Source organism: Furipterus horrens, unplaced genomic scaffold, assembly GCF_987537825.1.
Source record: "Furipterus horrens unplaced genomic scaffold, mFurHor1.1.pri manual_scaffold_4, whole genome shotgun sequence".
In the NCBI taxonomy this organism is placed as follows: Eukaryota; Metazoa; Chordata; class Mammalia; order Chiroptera; family Furipteridae; genus Furipterus; species Furipterus horrens.
Genome location: NW_028327174.1, coordinates 172,456,364 through 172,482,866, shown reverse-complemented (window position 1 = coordinate 172,482,866; position 26,503 = coordinate 172,456,364). Strand labels below are relative to the sequence as shown.

General features: G+C 46.7%; 2 protein-coding genes across 7 annotated transcripts in view; one reads left to right on the top strand and one right to left on the bottom strand.

Annotated features, from left to right (window-relative positions):
* Positions 1 to 12,785, top strand: part of MYORG (myogenesis regulating glycosidase) — a 15,324-nt gene extending 2,539 nt beyond the window's left edge. For 2 of the 5 annotated variants that reach the window (XM_090274302.1, XM_090274303.1), the window contains exon 2: positions 612 to 4,527. In XM_090274302.1, the coding sequence (XP_090130428.1) occupies positions 785 to 2,929 (2,145 nt within the window). In that variant the 5' untranslated portion in view covers positions 612 to 784 and the 3' untranslated portion in view covers positions 2,930 to 4,527. Of the gene's footprint in view, positions 1 to 611; positions 4,528 to 12,568 lie in introns of those variants that run through there. The other 3 variants (XM_090274305.1, XM_090274306.1, XM_090274304.1) reach the window with 3 other exon arrangements.
* Positions 10,165 to 26,503, bottom strand: NUDT2 (nudix hydrolase 2). Of its 2 annotated transcripts, XM_090274308.1 has the most exons (4): positions 26,429 to 26,487; positions 16,558 to 16,648; positions 12,593 to 12,732; positions 10,165 to 10,739 (listed from the first exon to the last, which is right to left on the bottom strand). In XM_090274308.1, exons 3-4 carry the CDS (start codon positions 12,717 to 12,719, stop codon positions 10,414 to 10,416), a joined length of 453 nt encoding a protein of 150 aa, XP_090130434.1. In that variant the 5' UTR covers positions 12,720 to 12,732; positions 16,558 to 16,648; positions 26,429 to 26,487; the 3' UTR covers positions 10,165 to 10,413. The 2 variants fall into 2 exon arrangements, with proteins under 2 accessions (XP_090130434.1, XP_090130433.1); XM_090274307.1 differs by lacking the exon at positions 16,558 to 16,648 and having other exon boundaries at positions 26,429 to 26,503.

Genomic DNA, 26,503 nt, shown 5'->3' with positions numbered 1-26,503 from the left:
GGTAAGGAAATGGACTTGATGAACAATGGCTGAAAACAGGGTGGAATTTGAGGACAAAGACAGGGAGATCTGAGAAGCCACCATGTGGGTCCGAAGCCTGGCTCCAGACCCCAGCCCTAATGTCTGAACCCAACTCTGCCTCCTTCCAAATCAAGCCTTAGGACTGATCTAATCTCCAGGTTTAATCTGGCTTCTGTTTAAATTCCATGCCTGAGCTGTTCCTCTTTCCTCTCTCCTCTCCCCTTCTGGGGACAAGGAAAGTCATCCTACTACCCTGTTACAGGTCTCAAGGAGATGACTGAATTATGTCTCCCCTCTCCACTGTGGCCAAATTGCTGGGAAACCAGGTCCTCTCGAGATCCCTCCCCTTCTCTTCAGCTTGAACTGCCCCTATGTGTGATCCCACAAGTCTGACATTCTGTGATCTGGACAGCTCCCTGACCTTGTCTGGGTTTGTTTCTTCACCACAAAAATGGGGTGCATGGCATCTGAACCTCCCCATTCAGAGTCCTGACTAATTTTGGCAAGTATTAGGGCCCTTGAGAAAGGGTAAGACATAGACTGTCCTGGTAAGTCTCATCTTTGCTGTTTCTCAAACCTTGAATTTCCAGAATACACCTTCCCAAAGTATACACCTCTTCTTTTTTGCTGAAGCAAATGGAAATACTATGGAATGAGAAGGTCAGTTCCACCTCTCTCTTTGCCTTCCAGACTCTGGCAGACCAGGTTTAGATGGGGTTTGTCAGGTGGCCCCACTATTCGCTCCTTCTCTAACTGAGGGCTGATGCCCCAAAATCCTCCGGAGAAGAGCAAGGCCTACCCCCGCCGGCGCCCTGGGCACGACACACGCCCTAAGGGACCCGAGGCTGTCTCAGCCACAGCCATGTACACCTTCCTGCCTGACAACTTCTCTTCTGTCAAGCCCAAGTCATCAAAAGAGCTGAAACCGCTGCTGGGCTCAGGGGTGCTGGGGCTGCTGCTGGTGTTGGCTGCAGTGGTGGCCTGGTGCTACTACAGCGCTTCTCTACGCAAGGCAGAACGTCTGCGCGCGGAGCTGCTGGACCTCAACCTTGGCGGCTTCTCTATCCGCAACCAGAAGGGCGAGCAGGTCTTCCGCCTGGCCTTCCGCTCAGGTGCGCTGGACCTCGACTCCTGCAGCCGTGATGGCGCCTTGCTGGGCTGCTCTCGAACGGCGGATGGGCGCCCGCTACACTTTTTCATCCAGACTGTGCGACCCAAGGATACAGTCATGTGCTACCGCGTGCGCTGGGAGGAGGCAGCGCCGGGGCGCGCAGTGGAGCACGCCATGTTCCTGGGAGACGAGAGGGCACACTGGTATGGCGGCGCTGAGATGAGGACCCAGCATTGGCCCATCCGGCTGGAAGGCCAGCAGGAACCACAGCCCTTCGTCACCAGCGACGTCTACTCCTCCGACGCTGCATTCGGAGGCATCCTGGAGCGCTACTGGCTGTCATCACGTGCAGCTGCCATCAAGGTCAATGACTCAGTGCCCTTCCACCTGGGCTGGAACAGCACAGAGCGCTCTCTGAGGCTGCAGGCACGCTACAACGACACACCCTACAAGCCACCAGCCGGCCTTCCCGCTGCTCCGGAGCTCAGCTACCGCGTGTGCGTTGGCTCAGATGTCACCTCCATCCACAAGTACATGGTACGGCGCTATTTCAACAAGCCATCGAGGGTGCCAGCACCTGAGACCTTCCGGGACCCTATTTGGTCCACGTGGGTGCTGTATGGGCGCGCAGTGGACCAGGACAAGGTGCAGCGTTTTGCCCAGCAGATCCGCCAGCACCGCTTCAATAGCAGCCACCTGGAAATTGACGACATGTACACACCTGCTTATGGTGACTTCGACTTCGACGAGGTCAAGTTCCCCAACACCAGTGACATGTTCCGCCACCTGCACGACGCTGGATTTAAAGTCACGCTCTGGGTGCACCCATTCGTCAACTACAATTCATCATCCTTTGGTGAGGGTGTGGAACGAGAGCTGTTCGTCCGTGAACCCACGGGCAGGCTACCCGCGCTGGTGCGCTGGTGGAATGGCATCGGCGCAGTGCTGGACTTCACGCGCCCCGAGGCCCGCGACTGGTTCCAGGGACACCTGCGGCGGCTGCGCTCGCGCTATGAGGTGGCTTCCTTCAAATTCGATGCGGGTGAGGTCAGCTATTTGCCACGGGACTTTAGCACCTACAGGTCACTGCCAGACCCCAACATATGGAGCCGGCGCTACACGGAGATGGCACTTCCCTTCTTCTCATTGGCTGAGGTCCGCGTGGGCTACCAGTCACAGAACATCTCATGCTTCTTCCGCCTGGTGGACCGTGACTCGGTGTGGGGCTACGATCTGGGACTGCGCTCGCTCATCCCCGCCGTGCTCACTGTCAGTATGCTGGGCTACCCGTTCATCCTGCCGGATATGGTGGGTGGCAATGTGGTGCCTGAGCGCACAGCGGGTGGCGGCAATGTGCCTGAGCGCGAGCTCTACGTGCGCTGGCTGGAGGTGGCTGCTTTCATGCCCGCTATGCAGTTCTCAGTCCCACCCTGGCAATATGACGCTGAAGTGGTGGCCATCGCGCACAAGTTCGCCGCACTGAGAGCCTCGCTTGTAGCACCACTATTACTTGAGCTGGCGGGTGAGGTCACCGACACAGGCGACCCAATCGTGCGCCCACTTTGGTGGATTGCTCCTGGCGATGAGACAGCGCACCGCATCGACTCGCAGTTCCTCATCGGCGACACACTGCTCGTGGCACCAGTACTGGAGCCTGGCAAGCAGGAACGTGACGTCTACTTGCCCGCAGGCAAGTGGCGCAGCTATAAGGGTGAGCTTTTTGACAAAACGCCAGTGCTGCTCACCGATTATCCCGTAGACCTGGACGAGGTAGCCTACTTCACCTGGGTATCCTGACCCAGCCCAGGACCTGGGAGCCCCACAGTTCTAACCCCAGTCTTTATGCAAGGCCTTTTACCCTCTATCACAACCACATCATGTATTCCTAGGAAGTCCGTACCTCTGTACCACCCACTGTGTGGGTGCTGACATAAATGTGCTCCACCCAGCTCCTGTAGGGTCAGGGGAGGGGGCAGTGAAGAAACCGCCCACTGCTATGCATAATCCTAACAGCCCTCTTCCCTCCACATTCACTCCATCTGCAGAAACTTTTCCCCTGGGTGAGGGTGAGTGAGCACAGAGGAAAAAGGTCAGTTCCTGTTACACACATGGTTGGGTTTTAAAAGCACAAAGAGAAACCTCACCCTTTATCCTGGCCTGAGTGGCCATCCTGACTTTCTGAGGTGGGCACTTGATCCTCTTAAAGTCCCAAAATAGCCTCCTGCCACACTTACAGAGGGTACATTCTTGGAGTTGGAAGCCAGTTCCCAGAATTGGCCTTAACTGTAGCCAACCTGGTCCCACTTGAGCTGGCAAAAAGAGTTGGGGGTACTTTGCCACCTGACAAGGAAGCAGGAAGTCCCCTCCCAGAAGACAGGAGGACTTGGTTCAGCACAGCGCCATCATCGTCCCTCATTTGTGAAGAGACTCCTAACACTGCACTAACCCATCTGTGTACATATATGCACCCAGCCCTAGGCCAGGACCACAGGCCTGATGGGCAAAGACTTGTGAAACTATGCAGGTTAGACTTGGTGCCTTAACCCAAGAACCTGTGTGTGTGTGTGTGTGTGTGTGAGAGAGAGAGAGAGAGAGAGACAGAGAGAGAGAGACAGAGAGACAGAGAGAAATGTATCATGTGTCCCTGGATCTGCAGAATGAACACAACACCCCTGAGACTAGATAAGCCTAGAGGGAGGGGGCAGGGAGCAAATTTGAGGCTTTGATTGTTGAGTTGGCCTCCCCCCAAGGCAATGGCCCTGGGACTTGGATAGGAAATAAATAGCTCTTCAAGGTTCCTTAGCTGCCTCACTCCCTGGCAGGTTTGTGGCCTAAAACGAAGAGATAGTCTTATTCTGGTGGTAGTGTGCTTCAGCACACAAACTACACGTGTACATCTCCACCTGCAAATACACATACAGTGTAAATTCTTTCATTTCAGCTATTTTTCCTTTCTAAGAAGAATCTCAGCCAGAGCGAGTTTTTCCTGACTTTGCAGTTGAGTCTGGAGAAGTGGCTTGTGAGAGCGGAGAGGTTGGAAACAGGGCAGGGCTCAGCCTCCTTCCACAGCTTGGACAGCAGAACCAGTCCCTCAACCCCTAGAGAATGCATTCCTTTGTCCAGCCCTCCACACCCTCTATTTTCTCAGTGTGAAGAATGCCTAATTACAGTTTAAGGGAATTCGCAGATGGCCATCTCCAGTGCTGATTCTACCACTCATCAATAAGCTGTGTGACCTTGAGCAAGCTGTTTAACTTCCCTGAGCCTCAGTTTCCTCATATGTAAAATGGTGATAATAATGCCTACCTCCCAGGTTGTTGTGGGAATTATAAGCACAGATGTATGTAAAGTGCCTGGCACAAGTAGGTGCTCAATAAAAGGTAGCTATCATAATACGTACTAGTTCTTGTTTTCTTGCTTAAAAACAAGGATTTTTCCAGGCCCCAGCAGCCAGCCCAACTGTGGGCCTGCATGTGACATCCTCTTTCTAAACCTCTGCACATAGCACTCACTGAGGTCTGAGTTTGTAATCCAAAGGACTGTGATCCAGAAGAAAGGCAAGAAAAAGAGATATCTGAAGGTGGGATGTTGGGAGATAAGATTATACGGTCCCCAGGAGATGGGAATAGGTGTTAGCTTCCCTCTCCTTTTTGTCAAGATTATATATTGATTGATATTCAATGATGAGCCTCCTGGGGCCCTGGGGCCCAGCCATGTGCTAAAGAGTGATAGTAGACTCAGGCTATGTCCTGGAAAGTTCCCTAAATGGCTGAAGAGCATGACTACGGCTTGAATGGCCCTCCAGCTTTCTATGCAAACTGAAGCCAGTTTACTAAACCTCTCAAGCCTTGGTTTCTTCATCTTTAAGATAGAATTTCTAGGCTTCGTTAAGATGTGTCTGTAAGCCCTGGCCAGGTAGCTCAGTTGGTTGGAACGTCATCCTGATGCACCAAGGTTGTACGTTCAATCCCCGGTCGGAACATACAAGAAGCAACCAATGGATGCACAAATAACTGGGAAAACAAACTGATGGTTCTCCCTCTCTCAAATCAATAAAAATAAAAGATGTGCAAAAATTGGCACTGAGGCAAAAATTGTCAAAGAGTAAATGCTCAACAAATGGTAACTCCTATCAACTCTTATTAAAAAAAGAATAAAGAAAAGTGCTGCCTAGAACCTGTTCTGTCCAATATGGTAGCCACTAGCCATATGTGGCTTCTCAAATTTCATTTTTAAATTAATTAAACAAAATTAAAAACCCAGTTCTTCAAACATACTAGCCACATGTCAAGTGTTGAAAAGCCATCTGTGACTAGTGGCTAACATATTGGACAGTTCAAATTATAGAACATTTCCATAGTTGCAGAAAGTTCTGTTATAGAGTTCAGGAACAAGCAGTGTGTGCTGAGATGAAATAGGGAGGAATAAAGTAACCTGGCTGGGAGGAGGAGGAGTATTTTTTAGAAGGGCATTGAGGGCAGGCAGCAGTATTTTACAGCCTAAATGGGGGAGGGGCACACCATGCCCTCTGAACACTCACTGTTGCAGAGGGCGGGGTGGGGCAGGGCCAAAGGGAAGAGTGTCCTTCCCTTTGGCTAAATTTTAGCAAACTGGCCTTTGGTTTGTGATCTGTTTTCTAGTCATTGTCCTGGTTATTCAAAACAAACCACAGATGAACAAACTGAAGCACTAAGAGAGGAAGGCATTGGCCTGAGTCATGTAGGAGATTAGTAACCAGCATTGACTGGAACCTGGTATTCTGCATTCAGATTCCTAGACTATCCCACCTAGCATTCACCCACCTGCCAATGGCATGGCCCAGCCCTAGCCTGCATACCTCCAAGGATGGAGAGCCAGCTGAAATGTGTATCTCTGAAGCTGCCACCCATGAACCTGATCCTAGTCCAAGAAGTACTTTCCCTTCCCTCACTGACACCAAAAAAAAAAAAAGAGAGGTTCAAGTAGTTGAGGTGGGGGTGGGAGCTGGAATGGCAGGAACTGTGAGAAAGAACTGAGTCATGGAGACAGGAGGAGGGGAGGGAACTAGGCTGGAAGCTACCTCTACCCCTATTCCCCAGGATGCCAGGAACTCTGGCCCCCTCCAGCCTTGTCCAATCCCCCATTCCTGCCAACACGTCTTGTGCATTCCAAATTTCTCCCTCTGAACATCTGCATTGAGGTGGGGGCTGTGCCTCTTGCATGGAGATTTCAGCAGCCTTGTAACGGTCAGAATTCCTCATTGGTCACCCCTTTCTTTAGACCTAGGCTGGTGGTGGTGGGGTGTTGATATAAAGGAATGGGAACCCCCTTCTCCAGAGGTAATGGGGGGGACTGAGTGGCCACTGCAGGAAATCTAGGACTGGGGCCCAATGTCCTCATCCTGTGACCCTGTGTACCCTGAAAGCCTGCCTCAGTTTCCCTTCCAATACCATATGAATCAGCTGAACCCTGGCCAAGCCTTTTCTCTAAGACCAAGATGTGAATTTTCTGGAAGGGTCTTGTTTCCCAGATTTGGGTAATGTGCCTGTCAGCTTGGCTAGCTCCAGAGCAAGTCTTCTTCTGCTGGTTTCCCCCACTGAGCTTTCTGGTCCCTTCTCCCCTCCTCAAGGCCAAGGCCAGGGTTGACCTCTCCATTCCCTACTTTAAGTCACTACTCCATGTCAGACCTTATCGATATTATCCTGGGCTACTGCAGTGGCCTCTTTCTGCTTTTTGACCTTTTAATCCAATCCACATAGCATCCAAGGAAATCTTTTTGAAATTTAATTATTTGACTTAGAAAAAAAAAAAAATCAAGCTCTGATGTTCAAAGTCTCTAAGATCTGAACCCTCCTTGCACCTCTGCTTCTGTTTTGCTCACACACTCACATATATGAACGTATTTTGAAAATCATTTGAAGAAATACTACCTTCTGTTCTGGGAATAGCTACAAAGCCCATCCCAGCAAGGGGTGGCCTGTCTAGACCCAGGCTTGAAGAAAACCGCAGTGGCAACTGGGTGATTTCCTTTCCTGACATTGTCTGATCTCATGGGACTTCTGCTGACACCCTCCCCTCTCTGGCACAGCCCAGCTCCCAAGGAACAACCTGGTTTTTACCTTAAGGCTAGTCATCTACTTCATTATGCCCAAGGCTTTTTCCAGCAGCTTAAGCGAGGGGATAATTCTTTTTCTTTTCTAATGTACTTCACCATTTTAATAGAATATAGGGGGAAACAGAGGCTTTCTGTTTTTTTTTTAATTGAGCTATAATTGACATAGCATTGTATTAGTTGCAGGTATACAACGTACTGATTCAATATTTGTGTATAATACATTACTACAGAAAGTCCAATTAACATTCGTCACTATAGTTACAAAAAAACTTTTTTCTTGTAATGAGAACATTCAAGATCCACTCTCCTAGCTACTTTCAGATATGCAATACAGTATTATTAACTATAGTCACTATGCTGTACATTACATCCATATGTCTGATTTTATAACTGGAAGTTTGGACCTTTTAACACCCCATTAAGGGAGGGGAGAATTCTTGGCCTTATGTGGCAAGCCCTGAATTTAGCTGGGGGGTAAAGTTGGGGGAGGAATGAGAAGGCAGAGGGTAAAGCCCTGTCCCTGGGAGTTCCCACCCTAAGGAACAGGAAGAGGTTGTGCCTCTGTATTTTGTATCCTTGTGCTATTTTTACCTCCCTAGCCCACCTTTCCCCTCCTCAGAGCACAGTTGGGAATTTCCTATTACACAATCCTGAGCAGGAGGTGGAGTAGGAGGGGAGGGGAAGCGAAGGGGGCAGGTTGGGAGGAAGGGAGAGAGCAGGTCTCTCTGGGCACCTATAGCATAGTGTCAAGGTGGCAACAGCGCAGCTGGTGTGGCCCTCCCTCCTCTACAAATGACAGACTGGACCCATAGAGAAATTAGCCTCTACTTCCCAAACTTGGGGGATACACCAGGGTCCCATACCCATACAAGTATTTCAACTGAAATTCTACCATTATAACTACCATTGTCACTTCATTCTTTTGGGTCTTCAATCCAGCAAACAAGCCTGCTGTGGGGGTCGCAAGACATTGCTTTTGGAGATCAAGAGACCATTTTGGTTTTCCAGAACCTCTGTTAAATGCCCCTAAGAGGAGGGGGCAACTTAAGACCACCCTGGTGGGGATAAGTCCATTAGATGCTTTTTCATCCTAGGGTGGTGGAGGTGGCAGTGATAAGAGCAGGTGGAATTCCAAGAGGAGCCTCTTTAGGTGCAGGTGGAGAAACAGGATGGGATTTATAGAATGGGTAGTTATTCAGGAAAGTTTCCAGAAGATGTTCTGGAGCTTGGAGGGCCTCAGATTGAAGGGGCAGTTGTGGCCTCAGCCCCACAGTTCTTGAACAAGCCTAGATGGCCAGAAGCAAAGAGGTGATGACAGCAAAGCCTACTCCGTCTCAGTCCCACTCTCTCCCACCCTTATCCACCCTCCACCACATGCCCCTGTCCCACCCTGCTGTCAATTCTTCCTGCAAAGTGAGCAATTAAATGCAATTGATTGCCTACCCCCTCTCCAAAGTACCTGTGTTTTAATGGAAAGCTCTGTGAAGCCCAGAGGAATGACTCCAAAACTATACAAGGTATTCTATAGCAGAGTTTTTCCTCTGGTACCCATTCTCAAAGAATCCCACATGTAGGCAACTGCCAGGACCATCCACCTTCTTAAGCCTCAGTTTTCCCAACTATAAACACGAGCAGCAAAACAGGGTCATTTCCCAGGTCCCTTCCAACTCTTACATATGAGGTCTTAGCATACTGAGATTCCACAGCCTCCCATGCTGAGAGCACAGGGCTGGCCAGCCCTTGTTAGGAGGCAGCTTGTCTGTGGTTTGGCACCACTGCCCAGCAGGCATTTATTAAATCAATGGGATGTGGTCCCTGCTGGCCTAGAAAGAGAACATTAAGCTCCAAAAACTTCCTGCAGCAGGCCTCCTTCAGAGTGCTGCTCAGAGGGGTGAGGAACAAAACCATTCAAGTCCCTGGCAGTGCTCCAAGATCCTGTTCGCTAGTACTTTTGCCCTGTCTGCACGGAGAACCAGTGACTGAAAACATCTGGAAGCCTGCTTAAGACCTGCACCACTTCTCTCTCCTTCCTCTAGGGGTGGCAGTTCTTGACCCTGGTAATCTGGGTTGACCTTTGCCAATGACCCTTCCCATCCAGTCTTCTGTACTTCATTGGGCAACAACCCTCTAATAAAATCCACATGAATCCAGCTGCTAACAGCTCCTGGAAGGGCTGTAGGATCTAACACCTGCCCTGCATTCCTTGAGCCCTAGTAGCAAGGGAAAAGAGGGCTGAGACCCAACTCTTGCGCCTCTGAGGCTTACAGTTGAGTTGTGGAGAAAGGGAGTAGGTGGGAAGAGAGAAAAACCAATGATGAAGGATTGCTAGAGTTGAAGAAGACAGCTGCCTGCGAGGAGTGCACACTTGTAGTGACAGGGCTGCTGGGTGGCACAGCAGAGCCCCTCAGGCCTTGGTGTGTCTCTTGCCAGTAACCTCAGTCCTGCCGACAAGGCCCATGCTGACTCTGAGAGGCAGAACTGGGCCAGGAGGTTGGAGCACATGTCTCACTAACCTGGTGGCCCAAGGTTGCCTGTACCTCTTCTCCCTGCTGTGATCTGGGTTGTCCCAAAGTTCTTTGGGTCTCAAATTATTTTAGATAAAATTAACTGAGCACCTACAACATATGTGCCTGCTGCTGAGAGATACATGAGTGAGCAGAATGGGCCCTATTCCTGTGCTCCAGTCCCACTCACTTGAATATCCTGTTGGACTATACGTAGAAAAGTCTCAGTGGGGCTAGGGTGAGAGTGCTTGGAGTTACAGAGGCAGGAGGGACCCCTGGCAGTATTGTTTCTTGCCGATTCTGACTCCCTCCCTTAGCTACTTTGGGGTACAGTGCATGGACACAAGATTCCCTCTGGCTAAGGTCAGAGCTCTGATTCACTTTAGTGTTCTTCTCCCGCCAGAAGCAAGAGTCCGAGAAATAAAGACAACAGGTTAAAAGGACAGATAAGCTGCTTGATGTTTATTAAGTACAAGGACGTACTTTTTAAAAAAACTCCTCCTTTGCCTGCCTTTCCACCCAGGTAAGATTTTTGCTTTCTCTCCTCGGAGAGTCCTCAGCTGCTCTTACTAACCTATCTGCTCTTTGCAATGATGGGCCAGAGACCAGCACGACCTTCCTCAGAGCTGAAGGTGAGTTCATCTCAGAAAGCCCTCAAGGATCCTGAGGTGAAGGACCCTGTTTCAGTTAGCTTGGGCCACTGTGGAGCAGAGAAACTGGTGTCCTTCTTGGAGCACTGCCTTCATCTGCTTGAATTGAGCCAAATGGCAGGCCTCGTCCAGCCCCAGCCAGCAGTAAGCTTGGTGCTCCTGGGAGAGGCGGATCTCCACGTCGCAGTCCTTCACCTCTGCCAGCCAGTAGATGACTGTTTTGGGCTTCTCCCTGGCCACATAATTGAGCTCCCTTCTGAACCCCTCAATGATGGTCAGCTGGCTTGCTTTTAGGCCTGCTTCCTCTTGAGTCTCCCGGAGGGCTGTTTCCAATTCACTTTCTCCTGGTTCCACATGGCCTGGTTAGGAGAAAAGAGAAAGAGGAGGGAAAGATAATCTTCAGAAAAGCTGGAATTTCCAGGTTAAATGATTTAAAGATGGGATCTTTGGTGACTTTTCTGGCTGTTTCTAGGCTAAAGGGAGTCTAGAGATTGGCATCTAACATCTTAGGAATGGGGTACAGGGCAGGTAGTGTCTGCCTCTGCAGTGTCTGGGACACCCCTCCCCCCCACCCCATCTTCTTTGCAGAGTGAAACAGACCATGTGTTTGGCAAGTCTGGTCTAGAATACTGCTCCTTTTTGATGGTGAGAGATGGCTTCCCTTAGACCTATGCTTGCTTATTCTTTGGAGGTCTCCCCATCCCATATTCTCAGGGAGACCTTTCCCTTGGAGACCTTAAAGTTATTTCCCCAAGGGGCAGTCCCTTCTTGGCAAATGGGAGCTAGCTGAAGAGGGAGCACTTTGCCTACAATCCACAGTGAGGAGTTAACACTGCATTTGGTCTCTAAAGTCCCAGGGCCAACCGGCTCAAAACTATGCATTGCGGCACCAGCAGCTGTTTCCAAGTAGCTATCAAGGCTTTTCCAAATTGTTTTCATCTTTATAACTGAGCAAGACCAGATTCTAGTTTCATAGGGAAAGTCCTGATGGGAACTTAGGCTAAGGACAAGCTGAGAAACAGTTCTAAGGAAATTTGTTGGCAAGACCCAAACCCAAGCAGACAGCTGCCAAGAAACTGTTGTAGGAGAATGTGAAGCTCTGCAGACTGGGAACAGCCCTTTGCTCTGCCTCTAGGCCCTCCCTGCAAATTCTCAGTTTGCCCAGAGGAGCCAAGAAGGATGGGGAGGGGTCTGGCAGCTTCTGCCAACACGTGCTCCAGCAAGTTCCTACAGCGTCCTGGTTCAGGAGCTCATGGGGAGCAGGAACTCTTAGCTGTTCCCTTCTTGGTTCGCATAGGGCTATATCTTAGCCTTCTTCCTTCCGAGGGGTCCTCATAGCACTGCCCCGAGTCAGCTCCTCATGCACAGCTCTGACAGAAAGCAACCAGCAGTTTGGACTTAAAAAAACCATTCTAGCTCCTGACTTCTGGAGAATTTTCTCTATATGGCACCTCATATAGAGGCATGTACACAAGGATAGGTAGGTAAATGAATCCAGGGATGAAGGTGAGGGGGATGCTGGTGGTGACAGAAGTGACTCTGATCCAGGATGTCCTACCTTCCCTCAGAGGTGTGTGGGAGTCTCTAAGCACACCTCCCCACCATCAGCTATTCAGCATTCTGCCCATCAATGTTAACAAGGTAACTTCTCCCCCAGGTCCAAGCAGGAAAGAATATGGAGAGTTCCCTGGAAATCTTTCAGTGTGACTTAGGTGATCAGAAGACAAGTGTGACTATTTCTATTCATAGTGTTTGTGACACTTTTGTCCCTTTTTTCCATCTTGTTTTTCCCTAGTGAAATTCAAATGTGCAAATTTTATTTCCTGTTCCCATTTTCTTGTTTTCCTCCACCCCCGATCCTTGCTCACCTACACTTCCCACCCCACTCCCCGACCCTGCTCCCTTCTGTCTGGAGGTGGTTTACGCTGATCTCCTCACCTGTAGCCCATTAATGACCTTGACCCCAAGTACCCCAATGCCCAGCCTACTGCCTTTCCTTCTTCCCAGCCATTCACCTCCAAGTCTATTTCCAGCTCTGCTCTAGCCTACCATGAAGACCTTGTATGCAGAAAGCATCAGGGGCTTCTACCCTAACCTCACCCTCTGCTGTTGCACAGTCACTGGAAAGCACGACTTGCAGGGAGACTGGCAGGGTGGATTTCTGAGTAACATCTGATCTCTCCCCAAGAGCCAGCCCTCTGGCTCCCTGTACCTTTAGGAGGAGTCCAGTGATGAATGCCATCTGATGCCTGCAGCAGCAGAAACTCAATTGCAGTGTTGTCCACCTTGGGAATGAAGCGTCTTCGGAAGATGATCAAGCCACATGCTTTCAGGGCCATGGTCTGTTGAGGACTTAATAAAGAAGATGGGGGACACTGGGAAGTTACACAAAGCATGAAGATCCATTCTGGGGGCGGGGGTGGGGGTGGGTGGCACTCTGATGCTGGGGAGTAGCACAGACCAGCTAACAGTGACCTCATCACCTACAGAAAAAGGCAGCATGTCAAGAGCCAGTGGGGGAAAACCAGGAATCAGACACAGGCCTTTGTAACTGCAGGACCCTGGCCCCACCCTGTCAGTGTGGCTGTATCCCAATTCCTCCAGGTCTCCCTGCTAAAACACAGGGCTGGTGTGTGTGTTAGGCCTTTAGCCTGTCTCTGGAGCAGAGTCCTAACAACATGGTATCTGATGGCTCAGAGGGATCTATTAGGAAAGGTAGCTAGGTGTACGCTTTTTTGTTATTTATTTTTTCAGATTTTATCCAATGGAATGTTATATATTCACATGGTTCAAAATCCAAAGTTCAAAAGGGCACACGTAATAGGAAATCTCCTTTCCACCCCATCAGAGGCATACTGGCATAGTGGTCAAGAGTGATCTGGAGCCTGGGTTCAAGTTCTGGCTCTGCCACTTATTCACTGTGTAATTACCTGAAAGCCTCAGTTTCTTCATCTGTAAGACAGGATAATAACAGTTCTATCTCAAAGGGCTGCTGTGAGGATTACATGACTTGACTTTTGTAAAGTGCTTTAGAACAGTGCCTGGTATGTAAATAAATTTCAATATGCATAAAAAATGTCTGGAAAGATACACATCATTAATAGTGTTTTCTGGAAGATGAGATTATGAGACTTTCATTTTCTATTCCACATATTTCTGTATTGTTTGGATATTTACAGAGAACATTTACTAATTTTATAATCAGCCATATAATAAATACTAAACATTTTTAGTCTTTTCCATCTCATGTAGTCTTTCTTCCACTTCAAAAAAATATGCTGACAACAACAATAACAAAAGAGAGGAAGGGAAGAGTAGAAATATCTGCAGAAGTGAAAGAAATTCATCATGTGAAGGGGGACATGTAATCAAGGTAACAAAAATATGGAAGATGTTTTATGTATGGCCTGCTAGAGAAAAATTTGTGTCATTTGTTCATTCAACAAATACAGTATTCCCTCACTTATCGCGGATATTACATTCTAAGACCTCCCTGTGAAGTAGGAACCTTACATTTATTCTACACTCTTAAACCTATGTAACTTTCTTAAAAGTATATTTTATGTTGTTATAGTAGTTCCCTTTGCTCCTCTCTGCCCAGTAACCCCCTTCCCTCCAGCAATCCCACCCCCCTTAGTTCATGTCCATGGGTCGTGCATGTAAGTTCTTTGGCTTCACCCTTTCCTATATTATTCTTAACTTCCCCCTATCTATTTTGTACCAATCGATTATGCTTCTTTGTCCCTGCACCATTTCCACATTCCTCCCTGTCCCCCTCCCAGCTGATAACCCTCCATATGATCCCCATACCTATGATTCTGTTCTTATTCTGGTTTGCTTAGTTGGATTTTGTTTTTTAGATTCAGTTGTTGATAGTTGTGAATTTGTTGTCATTTTAGTGTGCATAGTTTTGATCTTTTTCTTAAGTAAGTCCCTTTGACATTTCATATAATAATGGCTTGGTGATGATGAACTACTTTAGCTTCACCTTGTCTGGGAAGCACTTCATTTGCCCTTCCATTCCAAATGATAGCTTTGCTGGATAGAGTAATCTTGGTTGTAGGCTGCTTTTCATCACATTGAATACTACTTGCCAGTCCCTTCCTGCCTGCAAAGTGTCCTCTGAGAAATCAGCTGATAGTTCTATAGGCACCCCACTGTAGGCAACTCTCAGCCTCTCTCTTGCTGCCCCCAGGACTCTGTCTTTATCTTTCACCTTTGGTATCTCAGTCATGATGCGTCCTGGTGTCCTCCCCTCTGCGTCCAGCTTGCCCGGGACCCTCTGTGCTTCCTGGACATGTACGTCCATCTCCTTTGCAAAATTTGGGAAGTTTTCCTCATTTTTTTCAATTTTTGCCTCCTCATTCTGCACTGGTTGACTGTTTTTTTCTTCCTTATGCTCCAAATCATTGATTTGAACCCCAGTTTCCTTCCCTTAACCATTGGTTGTGTGTGGATTTTCCTTCGTTTCACTTACCATAGCCCTCACTACTTCTCTTATACGTTTGCCCTACTCAAGCATATATGTCAAGCCTGTGAGCATCTTTATCACCAGTGTTTTGAATTCTGCATCTGTTAGGTTGTCTATCTACTCATCTGTTAGGTTGGCTATCTCCTCGTTGCTTAGTCCTCCCACTGGAACCTTGATCCGTTCCCCCTTTTAGGCCATACTTCTCTGTCCCCTCATTCTGACAGGCTCCTGTGTTTGTTTGCCTCCGCATCCCAGGTAGAGCTGTCACTCCTGTTCTGTTGTAAGGGGCAGAGCCTTAGGGATTCATCACTACAAGGCAACCTGTTTCACCACGCTGTGGCGCTGTATGTGGGGGAGGGATTTGAGAGGGAACAATGCCGCCTGCCCAGCACTTGCCCCTTTTCCAGGCACCTCTCCCACTTCTGCACCGGACTGGTGCCTCTCTAGCTGTTGCTCTGGCCATCGTTCCCAGAGTGGGTGGGTCTGTGGAGGTTCTAGGATCATGGGAGTTCTTTAAACAAGCTGACTCTGCTGAGACCTGCAGTTTCTGCCTCCACACCAACCCCCCCTGGTCTGCACAGTCAGAGGCAATGAGGCTTGATTTTCCCCGGTGCTGGGACCATGAGCTGTGAGGTCCGGTGAGGAGCTAGGAACGCTCCCCAGGTGTCCCTCCTGACTTTTTAAAACGTGTGACTGCGCTTTCTGCCAGTCTGCTGCTGCCACCATTGCTGCTGCCACCACCACACCGGGTCCCTTCTGCTCCAGCTCAGCCTCCTCTACCTGTCTAGGTGAGTATTTCTTCTTTATATCTTTGTTTGCTGGACTTCCATGTAGTTTGATTTTCTGGAACTTCTGGTTGTTTCTAGTTTTGAGGTAGTTGTATTCCTTCTTAGTTGTGGAGAGAGACGCAGCGTGTCTGTCTACGCCTCCATCTTGGCCGGAAGTCAAACCCATGTAACTTTTAACAACATACACATACAGTACTGCAAAATCCCGTGATATAGCGAAAAGTCCGCGATAAATAATTAAATATGTTTTTAAAAATCCACGACACAGTGAGTCTGCAATAAGTGAACCGCGCTGTAGAGAGGGACTACTATATTTACTGCAAACCTGCTACGTACAAAGCACTGTTCTGGGTCTTTGTCCTCATGCAGTTTATATTCTAGTATAAGAGGAAGACTTTAATCAAATAATTAAGCAAATTAAGAACATAATTGACAATAAGGTATGTGCTACAAAGGAAAATCATATGATGGGCAACTTGACCTTGTCTAAGGGATCAAGGAAGGATTCTTGGAAGAAGGGACGTTTGAGCAGAGAATAAATGATGAGTAAAAGGTAAGCTGGCAAAGGGAAGAGGAGAGAGGTGTGCTCTAGGTGGAAGAAACAGCATCGCAAAGGTCCTGAGATGGGATGGCAGAACTGAAAGAAAGTAAAGTGTCTCAAATGCAGCGTAGCCTGGGAGAGTGGTCCATGCAGGAGGAGGCCTGAGGCAGCAGGGCCTCATCTGCAATATTCCAGAACCAACGAAAGAGCTGATACTCACAGACAGCAGAACTAATTGCAGAGAGGGTGGCTGGGGAAGGAGCTGATAATCTCTACAGCCCCCTTATTGGTGCTCATTCAAGATGAGTTTGCATTACCCTGACCCATGTGGATGAGTTTCTTGGGTCACCAGTTCTATTCCTGGTCAGGACACACACCTGGGTTGTGGGTTTGGACCCTGGTTGGGCCTATATAAGAGGCAATTGATTGATGTTTCTCTTCCTCTCTTTCTCCTTGCTTCCCCTCTCTCTAAAAAAAAAGTAAACAAAACCTTAAAAACAAAAAAAAAATTAACTTGCATCTATCGAAGGCAACCTGTTCCAGGGCACTTCTCAGGACTGCCAACAGATGGTAATGTTACTCTAGGATATAAGCACAGTTCCTAACCAGAAAACCAAACACACCCAACACTGTGACCTTTCCAAACCTTTCTAAACCTGTAATTAGAATTTTTAAGGATTGAAAATAATCTCAAAACTGGCTTCTGAAATTGTCTATGCTATCATGTATTGTTGGTAAAAGAGTAAATTAGCCTATTCCCATAGGAGGGCAATTTGGTTATGAATATCAAAACGTAGCATATTTCCTTGCCCTGGCTGGGTTGCTCAGTTGGTTGGAGCATCATCCTGATATGCAAGGTTGTGGGTTCTATCTCTGGTAAGGGCACATATAAGAATCAACCAATGAATGCTTCCCTTTCTCTCGTCTCCCTTCCTCTCTCTCTCAAATCAATAAATTTTAAAAAATGTTTTTTTAAATTATAGCATACTCCTTAGATCCAGTAATTCCATTTCTAGGCACTCTGATTGACATAAATATGTATTAAGATATACACACAAGAATGTTCATTACAACTTTGTAATATTTTTAAAAAAGCAAATAAAATATTCATCAATATGGGAATACAGTAAAGAATATCTGTATGATAGAAAAATTATGAGCATGTGCTCTTTTCCAGAGCACACCCATGCCTCTCCTTCTTTTGTGCCCCTCAAGGCTGGTATCTCTCTCCATCCCTTTCTCCTAAGTTCCAAGGGCTCTTCTATCACCTCTGTAACTTTCTAAATAAACTCTTATATTTTGAAAAAAAAGAAAATTATGAGGCCTTAAAAAATGAAGTAGAGCCAAATATGCTGCTTGTAAAAAGATTTTCATACATACTAAGAAAAATGTATGGTTTAGAATAGTATGTATAATGTGATACTATTTGAGTTTTAAAATTCATATTTAAACAGGTAGCAGGTTTTATTAAACATTGTGCTTTGTTTCCCTGGTCTCCCTATTTATGCTGAAAACTTTCCCCATTCTAGAAGCCAGAAACAAAGGTTTCAAATTACTGATTCCAGGTATGGTCAGAACTGGGTATCTGACCCTATTCCCCCTCTCCCTTGTAGGCCCCATCAAGATGCTCAGAAAGTATTAGCAAGTTATAAGTGTAGGGCACCTTATCCCTGCCTTGGGTGGCATCCCATGGAATGTTAGAATCCCTAGATAAGCTCTGGAATCCAAGACTCTAGGGCACAGTGTCCTGACTAGAACAGGAAGCCCCAGAGCATCCCTCCACACCGCTGCCATCACCAACGTAGTATGGGGAAACAAAGATGGGGAAGTCAAGCAAGACAGGCTGGGGTGGCCATGAGGAGCATAAGGGGAGAGGGGAGCAGGCTAATATTTTCCTCAGGGGAGGGAGCACCCTAGCAAAAATGTATCTTCAGTAGATGCCAATGTGCAGGAGTGACAACATCTAAGAACCAGATGGATGGCTTATCTCAGCGAGAACTGTAGACCTAGGATCAAGAGCTAGAATCAGGACTTCTGGCCAAGATGGAGGCGTAGACAGACATGCTGTGTCTCCCTCCACAACTAAGAAGGAATACAACTACCTCAAAACTAGAAACAACCAGAAGTTCCAGAAAATCAAAGTGCATGAAAGTCCAGCAAACAAGGATATAAAGAAGAAGTACTCATCCAGACAGGTAGGAAGGGCGGAACCCAGGCAGAAAGGACACGGCGTGGTGGTGGGAGCAGTGGCAACAGCAGCAAGCTGGCGGAAAGCGCAGTTACACGTTTTAAAAAGTCAGGAGGGGCACCTGGGGAGCGTTCCCTGCTCCTCACCAGAGCAGCTCACTGTCCCAGCTCCAGGGAAAATAAAGCCTCATTGCTTTTGACTGTGCAAACCAGTGGGGGTTGAGACAGAGGCAGAAACTGCAGGTCTCAACAGAGTCTGCTTGTTTAAAGGACCCCCACAGTCCTAGTACGTCCGCAGACCCACCCACTCTGGGAACGACCGCCAGGGCAGCAGCTAGAGGGGCGCCGGTCTGGTGCGGAAATGGGAGAAGTGCCTGGAAAAGGGGCAAGTGCTGGGCAAGCGCTGGGCAAGCGGCGTTCTTCCTTCTCAGACCCCTCCCCCACATACAGCGCCACAACATGGTGAAACACATCCCCCATTACTGACAAATCCCTAAGGCTCCGCCCCTTACAACGTAGTAGGAGCGACAGTACTCCCTGGGACACGGTAGCAAACAAACCCAGACAGCCCCATCTCCCTCCACAACTAAGAAAGAATACAACTACTGCAAAACCAGCAATAACTAGAAGTTCCAGAAAATAAATGGAAGTCCAATGTATGAAGTTATAAAGAAGTGGAGCTCATCTGGACAGGTAGGAGGGGCGAAGCTGGGGCAGAGAGGTCAAGCTGTGCTGGCAGCGGCAGCAGGACAGCGGTAAGCACAGACACCCGTATTTAAGGGGAGGTGAGAAGCGCCTGGGGAGCACACCCGGCTGCAGACCAGACCTGTCAGCTTGCGAATCCAAAGCTGTGGAAGGCAGACCCTCATTGCCTTGGACTGTGAAGCCCAGTGGGGGTGGGGACAGAGGAGGAGGCTCCCAGGCTCTCAGCGGAGATTGAATGGCAGGAATTCATCTTGGACCCCCACCCCCGCAGAAAACGCCCAATTGTGACGAGTGCACAGGGCTCCCCCCTCTATAGCATAAGAGGTGTGACAGCCCTACCCAGGAAGCAAAGGTAAACATAAAACTGTTCAGGATGGGACAGATCATGATAGAGATCCCAGTGACACAACTGACCAGACAGAAAATTTCTAATCTAATGAAGCAGCATATAGAAAATCTTTCTGAGCACAGTTCAGAGCTTTGCTTATAAAAGTGCTGACAGACCTAACAGCGGATCTTAAACAAGACAGGGAAGGAATGAAGGCTAGTCCTGCTGAAATGAACAAAAACACATACAAAACTAGTGGTGAGGGCAAGAAAACCAGGGATCATATCAACAAATTGGAATATAGGGAAGGTACAAACAGTCAACCAGTGCAGAAAGAGGAAACAAGAAGTGAGGAAAATGAGGAGAGGCTCAGAAACTTATCGGACAGCTATAAGCGGGCCAACATCCGAATCATAGGTCTGCCAGAAGGTGAAGAAGAAGAACTAGAAGTGGAAAATTTATGTGAAAAAATAATGAAGCAGAACTTCCCTAACTTGAGGAAGGAAATAGACTTACAGGTCCAGGAAGCACAGAGAGTTCCAAAATAACTGGACCCAGGGAGAACCACACCAAGACACATTATAATCAAAATGTCAAAAAATTAATGGATAGAGAGAGAATCTTAAAAGCAAGAGAGAAGAAGAGAATTACATACAAAGGCGTCCCGATAAGATTGTCAGCTGGTTTTCAAAAGAAACTCTGCAGGCAAGAAGGAACTGGCAAGAAATATTCAAAATAATGAAAAGCAAAAACCTATAACCACGAATACTCTATCCAGCAAAGCTGTCATTCAGAATAGAAGGGCAGAGAAAGTGCTTCCGGGACAAAGTAAAACTGAAGGGAGTTTATCAGATCCAAACCACTATTATATGAAATGTTAAAGGGACTTGTTTAGGAGAAGGAGGATCAAAACTATGAACATTAAAATGAAAGCTGTATCACAACAACCAACAGCAGAAGCTAGAGAACTGAAACAAATGCAAACTAAGTAGACAAGGAGAATGTGAAAAGAATTATAGGTATGGGGACATCATGGGGGGAGGTCATCAGGGAGGGGGAAGGGAGGAAAGTGAGGGAGATGGTACAGGAATTAGGAAGCATAGTAGGAGGGAGTGGAGTAGACAGGAGGATGTTGAGAAGAACTATATGCACAACCAATGTGCATGGACTAAGTGGGGATGGACAACTGGAGGGAGGGGGGTCACTGGGTGTAGGGAAACAACGGGAGAAGAAATTGGGACAACTGTAACAGCATAATCAATAAAGCATATTAAAAAAAAAAAAAAGAGCTATAATCAGATGTCCTCTTTCTTCCTACGCTCTTGACCCCTGGAGAGGACAGAGCTTGAAAGGCAGAGCTATTTGTCCTTCCCATTGCTTGGCTTGAGCCAGTGGTTCTCTAGAATTTCTCCCGCCTTTCCCATACAGGTAACCTGCTCATCCTTTCAGAAGATGCTCGGGTGTCATCTCTTCTGTGAAGCCTTCTGGCTTCTAATCACCCCATCTTCTGGGCCTTTCACATGGCTTACATAAATTTCTATTATAGGGTTTGATGAGAGAATCCAAATACTATGAGCAACAGAAAAGTAAGGATTTAGCATAGGAATTAGACCTGTGCAATTATGAAAGTTGAGGGAGAAATCCATGCAACTCGGTTGCCTCTGCATCTGGTGTTGGGCCTGAGGTCTCTTATAGGTCAGGCAAGGCCAGCATTTGGGAAGGAAAGCTGGCTATGAAGGAGAGCAAGGAAAACTGGAACCTGTGAGAACAAATCAGGACCTAGGAGGACAACTGGAACTCCTGAGGACCAACTGAAACTTGCAATTTCCTTTCATTGTCTGCAAGCTAATTGATGCAGGTGACTTGCAGAAGCTGGAGCTCTTTGCCACAGAGCTAAATGTATACCTGGCCCAGGACTCAGAGTAACTGAAGGAGGAGATTCAGTGCAGTTGGGGAGCTGCAGGCCTCGGTGCTGTCATGCATCAACGGTGTGAGCCAGCAGATCAGTGTCAAAAGGTCTGCATTGCCACCATGCTTGGTATCCTGCTCTGTCCTTCACGGTGTAATGGAAGCTACTTCATTCAGCTTTCTATATCTTAAATATAGGAAGGAAATCCTGGGAAAACTTAGCTAAATGGACACAGTACAAAACCACCACAAGCATCCATACCTAGTACGGTAAATTCTCTGTAGCTCTGGCAGGGAAGAACCAAACCATGAGCTCTGTCTCCTTGGGACTCAGCACAGCAGCCCTCAACAGATGTTGACTCTACAAAACTCTCTCCCCGCTCCTCACTCAAATGCTCAGGGTATGTTCTGGGAATTTGGGAAATAGCCCAGTGTTTTTCTAAAGATTGCCATTTACATAAAAGTCAATGGAGCTATTGTTGGAGGTTTTTTGTTTTTTGGGAGCCCACAAAGATGAAAACTGTCCCGGGGTTTGAAAGCGTCTCTGTCTCTCTCTCTTTCTCTCTCACACACACACAGACTCCAAAAGATTTCAAACCTCAGGAAGTTAAAGAACACAGCATCCAATATGCAAATATGCCTGCAGCCAGGATTGCAGAGGTGAGAATGCCAGGCTGACAGATAATTCACACTTCGGAAAAGTGGCAAAGTGCCTTAGGTGGTTAAAAAAACCTGAACGACAACAACAACAAAACCCTCAATGTCATCAGAAGATTCCAGAAGCTAAGGAAAAGTGCTCTTGTCTTTCTCTCTATATACAACTGCTTCACAGTCTAGAAGGTTCAGGATTTAGGTGCCAAAAACTAATTCACAGATAAATTATATTGATGTGCTGCATTTCAGTATTTTCATCAAATTAATCAGAGTGATATTGCAAGCATAACTCAATCTCAAAGCCCTCAGACACACCTTTAGATACAGAAAGAGCTCCCCAAATCCTCCTCCAACTTGTACTGCATTGTCCAAAATCCCTTTAGCGGAAATGTTTCATACCACCGTCTTATCAATTAAGCATCTACACTGTGCCAGCTATACCATACTGTGCTGGGTTCTTTACATGTATCTTTTTTAAAAAGATTTTATTTATTTTTAGAAAGGGGAAGGGAGGGAGGAAGAGGGGGAGAGAAACATCGATGTGCGAAAGAAACAATCGTTTGCCTTTTGCAAGCCCACAACTGGGGACCTGGCCCACAACCCAGGCTTATGCCCTGACTGGGAATTGAACCAGTGACCTTTCGGTTTGCAGGCCAGCACTCAATCCACTGATCCATACCAGCTAGGGCTATTTTTTTAAAAATCCTCACTCAAGGAAATGCTTATGGATTTTAGAAAGAGAGGAAGGGAGAGAGAGAAAAACATCAATATGAGAGAGAAACATCAACTGGTTGCCTCCCACACTTGCCCCTGGACTGGGGATTGAACCACAACCCAGGTATGTGCCCTGACTGGGGGTTAAATATGCAAACTTTTGGTGTACTGCTCCAACCAACTTAACCACTTGGCCAGAGCTACATGTATCTTTTTTTAATGCTCAAGACAACTCTTCATGATAAGCATTATCATCTTCATTTTATGATGAGGAAACTGTGATTCACAAAGGTTAAAATAATTGCCCAAAGGCATAATTGGTCTGTGAATGGTGGGATTTGAATCTAAGTAAGCCTAACTCCAAAGCCTATATTCTTTTCCCTTACAAAGCTTTCTGTACAATGAAATAGCAGAGCTTGGAGCACAAATGGCCCTGAGAGAGGACACACAAATGATTTATAAAATTATTTCCAGTCCTCAAATACAGAAATGGAGAATTTTAAAGATGTTTAGCTAGCAGTCTTTCCACAGAACAGGTTTTAGTTGGAGGGGTGTGGAGATGAAGGGCCTGGTGCCCAAAGACAACCATGGAGAGGTAAAGTATAACCTAAGGTTCCTAAACTTTGCCTCTCTGATAAGGGTTTCTATGCCTCCTCTGCTTTTTCCTGGGAAGTAGGAACCTAAAACCACATGTTCAAAACCATACCCAGAAGCCTGGGAGTTCCCAATTACCGAGTGTTGGGAACACCCTTGATGCTAGCCTTAGGAAAGGCACACAAGCACCTAACTTCAGGTGCTGGTGTCCAGAAAATTTGCCCAGGCCATTCCACTGTGAGGAGGGCCAACTATGCTGGCCCACAAGCACCTGTAACTACTCAGCTTTCCCCTACTCCCCACTACAGAATAGTCTTTTTTCTAATTCTGAAATTCCCTTTCAAAGGAGTGGACAAAAATGAGCTGCCCATCCATGAATAAAGCTGTCTTGCAACAACAGCAAAAAGAGAAAAAGAAAACAGAGAAGAAGAAAAAACCCCAGCTACCATGACTAAATTGAGACAAAGAAAATGTTCCTTCAATTGCACCTTTCCTTGGACATCTGCCACTTTTCTCAGAGACCAAGCTGCTGAGTCATCTTGCTATCTTTGCTATTTGGCTGAGGGAGGAAACAGATTTTACCTACACTGAAATGAATATATGCTTTTAGGATGAGGCCAAAGTCAGACAAGGTTGGGACAAAAATTGTACCTAATGAAGGGACTCTGTTAAGTGGCCTCTTAGTGCCATCTGCTGTACAATTCTGGAAAGCAAGCATGGGGAATTCTAATATTAGAGCCTGAAAGGATTCATTTAATCATCTTACATCTGCTGAGTGTGTCCCATGCGACAGGCAGTGTGACAGGATTGAAGAGTAGATAGGAAGGTGAATACTACAAAGCCCCTGCTTTCTAGGGGTTCACAGCCTCGTGAAAGTATAAGATACTTTAGGGAAGTTACCAGGGTGTTTTGTGCATCATAGGAGTATGTGTAAGATGGAAAGATAGAAAAGAAAAAGTGTTATCTTTAGGTTAAAGGGATACCCCAAAGGGATTTTGAAGGGTGGCTATAAGTTGACCAGAAAAATAAAGGTGGAGGCAAAAGGACGCATGTGGGCAAAGACCCTCAAGTGCAAGATGACATTCCATTGCTAAACAGCTTAGTTTACATTCTGCAGGCAATGAGGAGCCTTTGACAGCAATGAGGGCTATAATATGGTCAGACTGACATTTTACAAAGACGTTCTGGAAGAAAGGAAGGTGGAAATGAATTAGAGGAAAGATTGGAGGCAAGGAGACCATTAATTACAAGCCTGTTGCCAACAGTTCAGATGACAAATGATATAGTTAAAGCAGAGGCAGTGAGAAAGAAGGGATGAATTTGAGAGAGATCTCAAAGACCAAATGAACACTATTTGATGTCTCATTGTGAGAGAGAGAGAGAGAGAAAGAGAGATATGTGTTTGGTTTGCGTGATGGGGTAGAAGTAGGTAGAGTAGGGAGTAGAATGTAAACTAATGATTTCTGTTACATAACTTGAAGTGTTATAGACTAACCACAAGGTAAATTGACATGGATCTAGAGTTCAGTGATCCTCTGATCTCATCGCTTCATTTTCCAAGGTGGAAATTTATATTAGAGAAAAACTCTCACAGTAGGTATCTCTGCAGCACACCTCATTCCATTTGGGTAAGTCTGCTTGTACATCTGGTATTCCAAGCATTTTCAACCTCTTACAGTCAGAAACAGCATGGCACAGCACAGAAAAGCCTGGCTGGCTTTGCAGTGAGAAAGCTCTAGCTCCTTAATTTAACAGTTGTGTTACTTTGAGGAAAATACTTAACTTCTCTAAGCCTCATTTTCCTCATTTGTAAGATGAGGGTAACTCCTACTTTTCATAGTTATTGTAGAGTTTTAAATAATGTATACATAAGGTCTGACATATCAGAAGTACTGAATATATGTCACTCTTATCCCTGTATCATAAAAGGTCATTAGAAAGTTTATTGCCCTGGTTGGTGAGGCTCAGTGAATAGAATGCTGTCCTGCAAACTGAAAAGGTTGCTGGTTCAATTCCCAGCCAGGGCACGTGCCTGGGTTGTGGGCCAGGTCCCCAGTTGGGGGCTTGCAAGAGGCAATCGATTGTTTCTCTCATACATTGATGTTTCTCTCCCTGTTTCTCCCTTCCCCTCTCTTTAAAAATAAATAAATAAATAAACAAGAAAGCTTCTTTATGCTGTTTTAATGGCATGCTCTTAGCTTTTATTGATAGTTGAATAAAGAAATGGCTTCTCATATTTTCTGCAAAACTGCTGGCGAACACACCGTTCATCACACCGCATATATTCTTTATGTAAAAGGTCTCAAAGATAAATTCCTTTTAATATAGGTACTAGAAAGAAATTTCACTCTTTTAAATGGATTGTTTCCTTAATTATTAGTTATTTCTTTAACTGACAAGTTTTGCGCTAAATTGGGTACTCAATTACAGTAAGTCTACTGGCCCGTTGGCTAGTATATTTGTTTCTATTATGAAGTTAATAGCTACCATTTTTTGAAGAGTTACTACTTGCTAGGCATTATGCCAAGTGCTTCACCTTCATTATTTCAATTAATCTTCGTAACAACCCTCTGAGGCATTACTGCCATTTTTCAGAAGAGGAAAGAGGAAACTATGGCTCAGAGACTTGTCTGGGTAGTAACTCAAAAACAGGTCTGCCTGACTCCCAACATCATTACTCAACCTCCACTCTATATCAGCAGTCTACATTTGGCTATTTGTTTGCATTGTTTACTTTACTTACATACCTTAAATAGAGTAACAGATACACACGGCCCAAATCAGGCCAGAACAAAGAGTAAAGAACTGATGTTTCAGGTAGTGAGACTCTCATATGGCTTTCTTTATTTCTGCTATAATTGCCACAGTATTTTCCCAAACCTGGGAACTCGGGGATCCCGACGATCCATCCCATCACCACCTGCAAGGTGGGGAGCAAGGCTCAACAGGCCCTGAACTCTCCCTTCTCTCTGTGCACACAGAAAACTGAGGTCCTGCGAGCAGCTGGGGTTTGGCCTGCCCAAACCTCACTGGCAGCCTGGCGGAGGGCGCACCCACCTTTGACCCTGCAGCTGCTCGAGATTAATCGGTTACAGGGGCCAAACCTCAATTGCTCCTAGAAGAACTAAGCCCAGAATGTCGGCTCTAAGAATACTCACCCCAACCAGAAGGAGGCAGGAGACTCAAGGACGGACTGGGAGTACGTTGGCCAATCCAGAGAGCGCGATTGCGCG

Excerpts from the sequence above, each read along its gene's own strand:
- NUDT2 (XM_090274307.1), bottom strand. The coding sequence starts at position 12,719 with ATGGCCCTGAAAGCATGTGGCTTGATCATCTTCCGAAGACGCTTCATT. Across the intron at positions 10,740-12,592 it reads TCACTGGACTCCTCCTAAAG|GCCATGTGGAACCAGGAGAA; the intron begins GTACAGGGAGCC and ends TCTCCTAACCAG.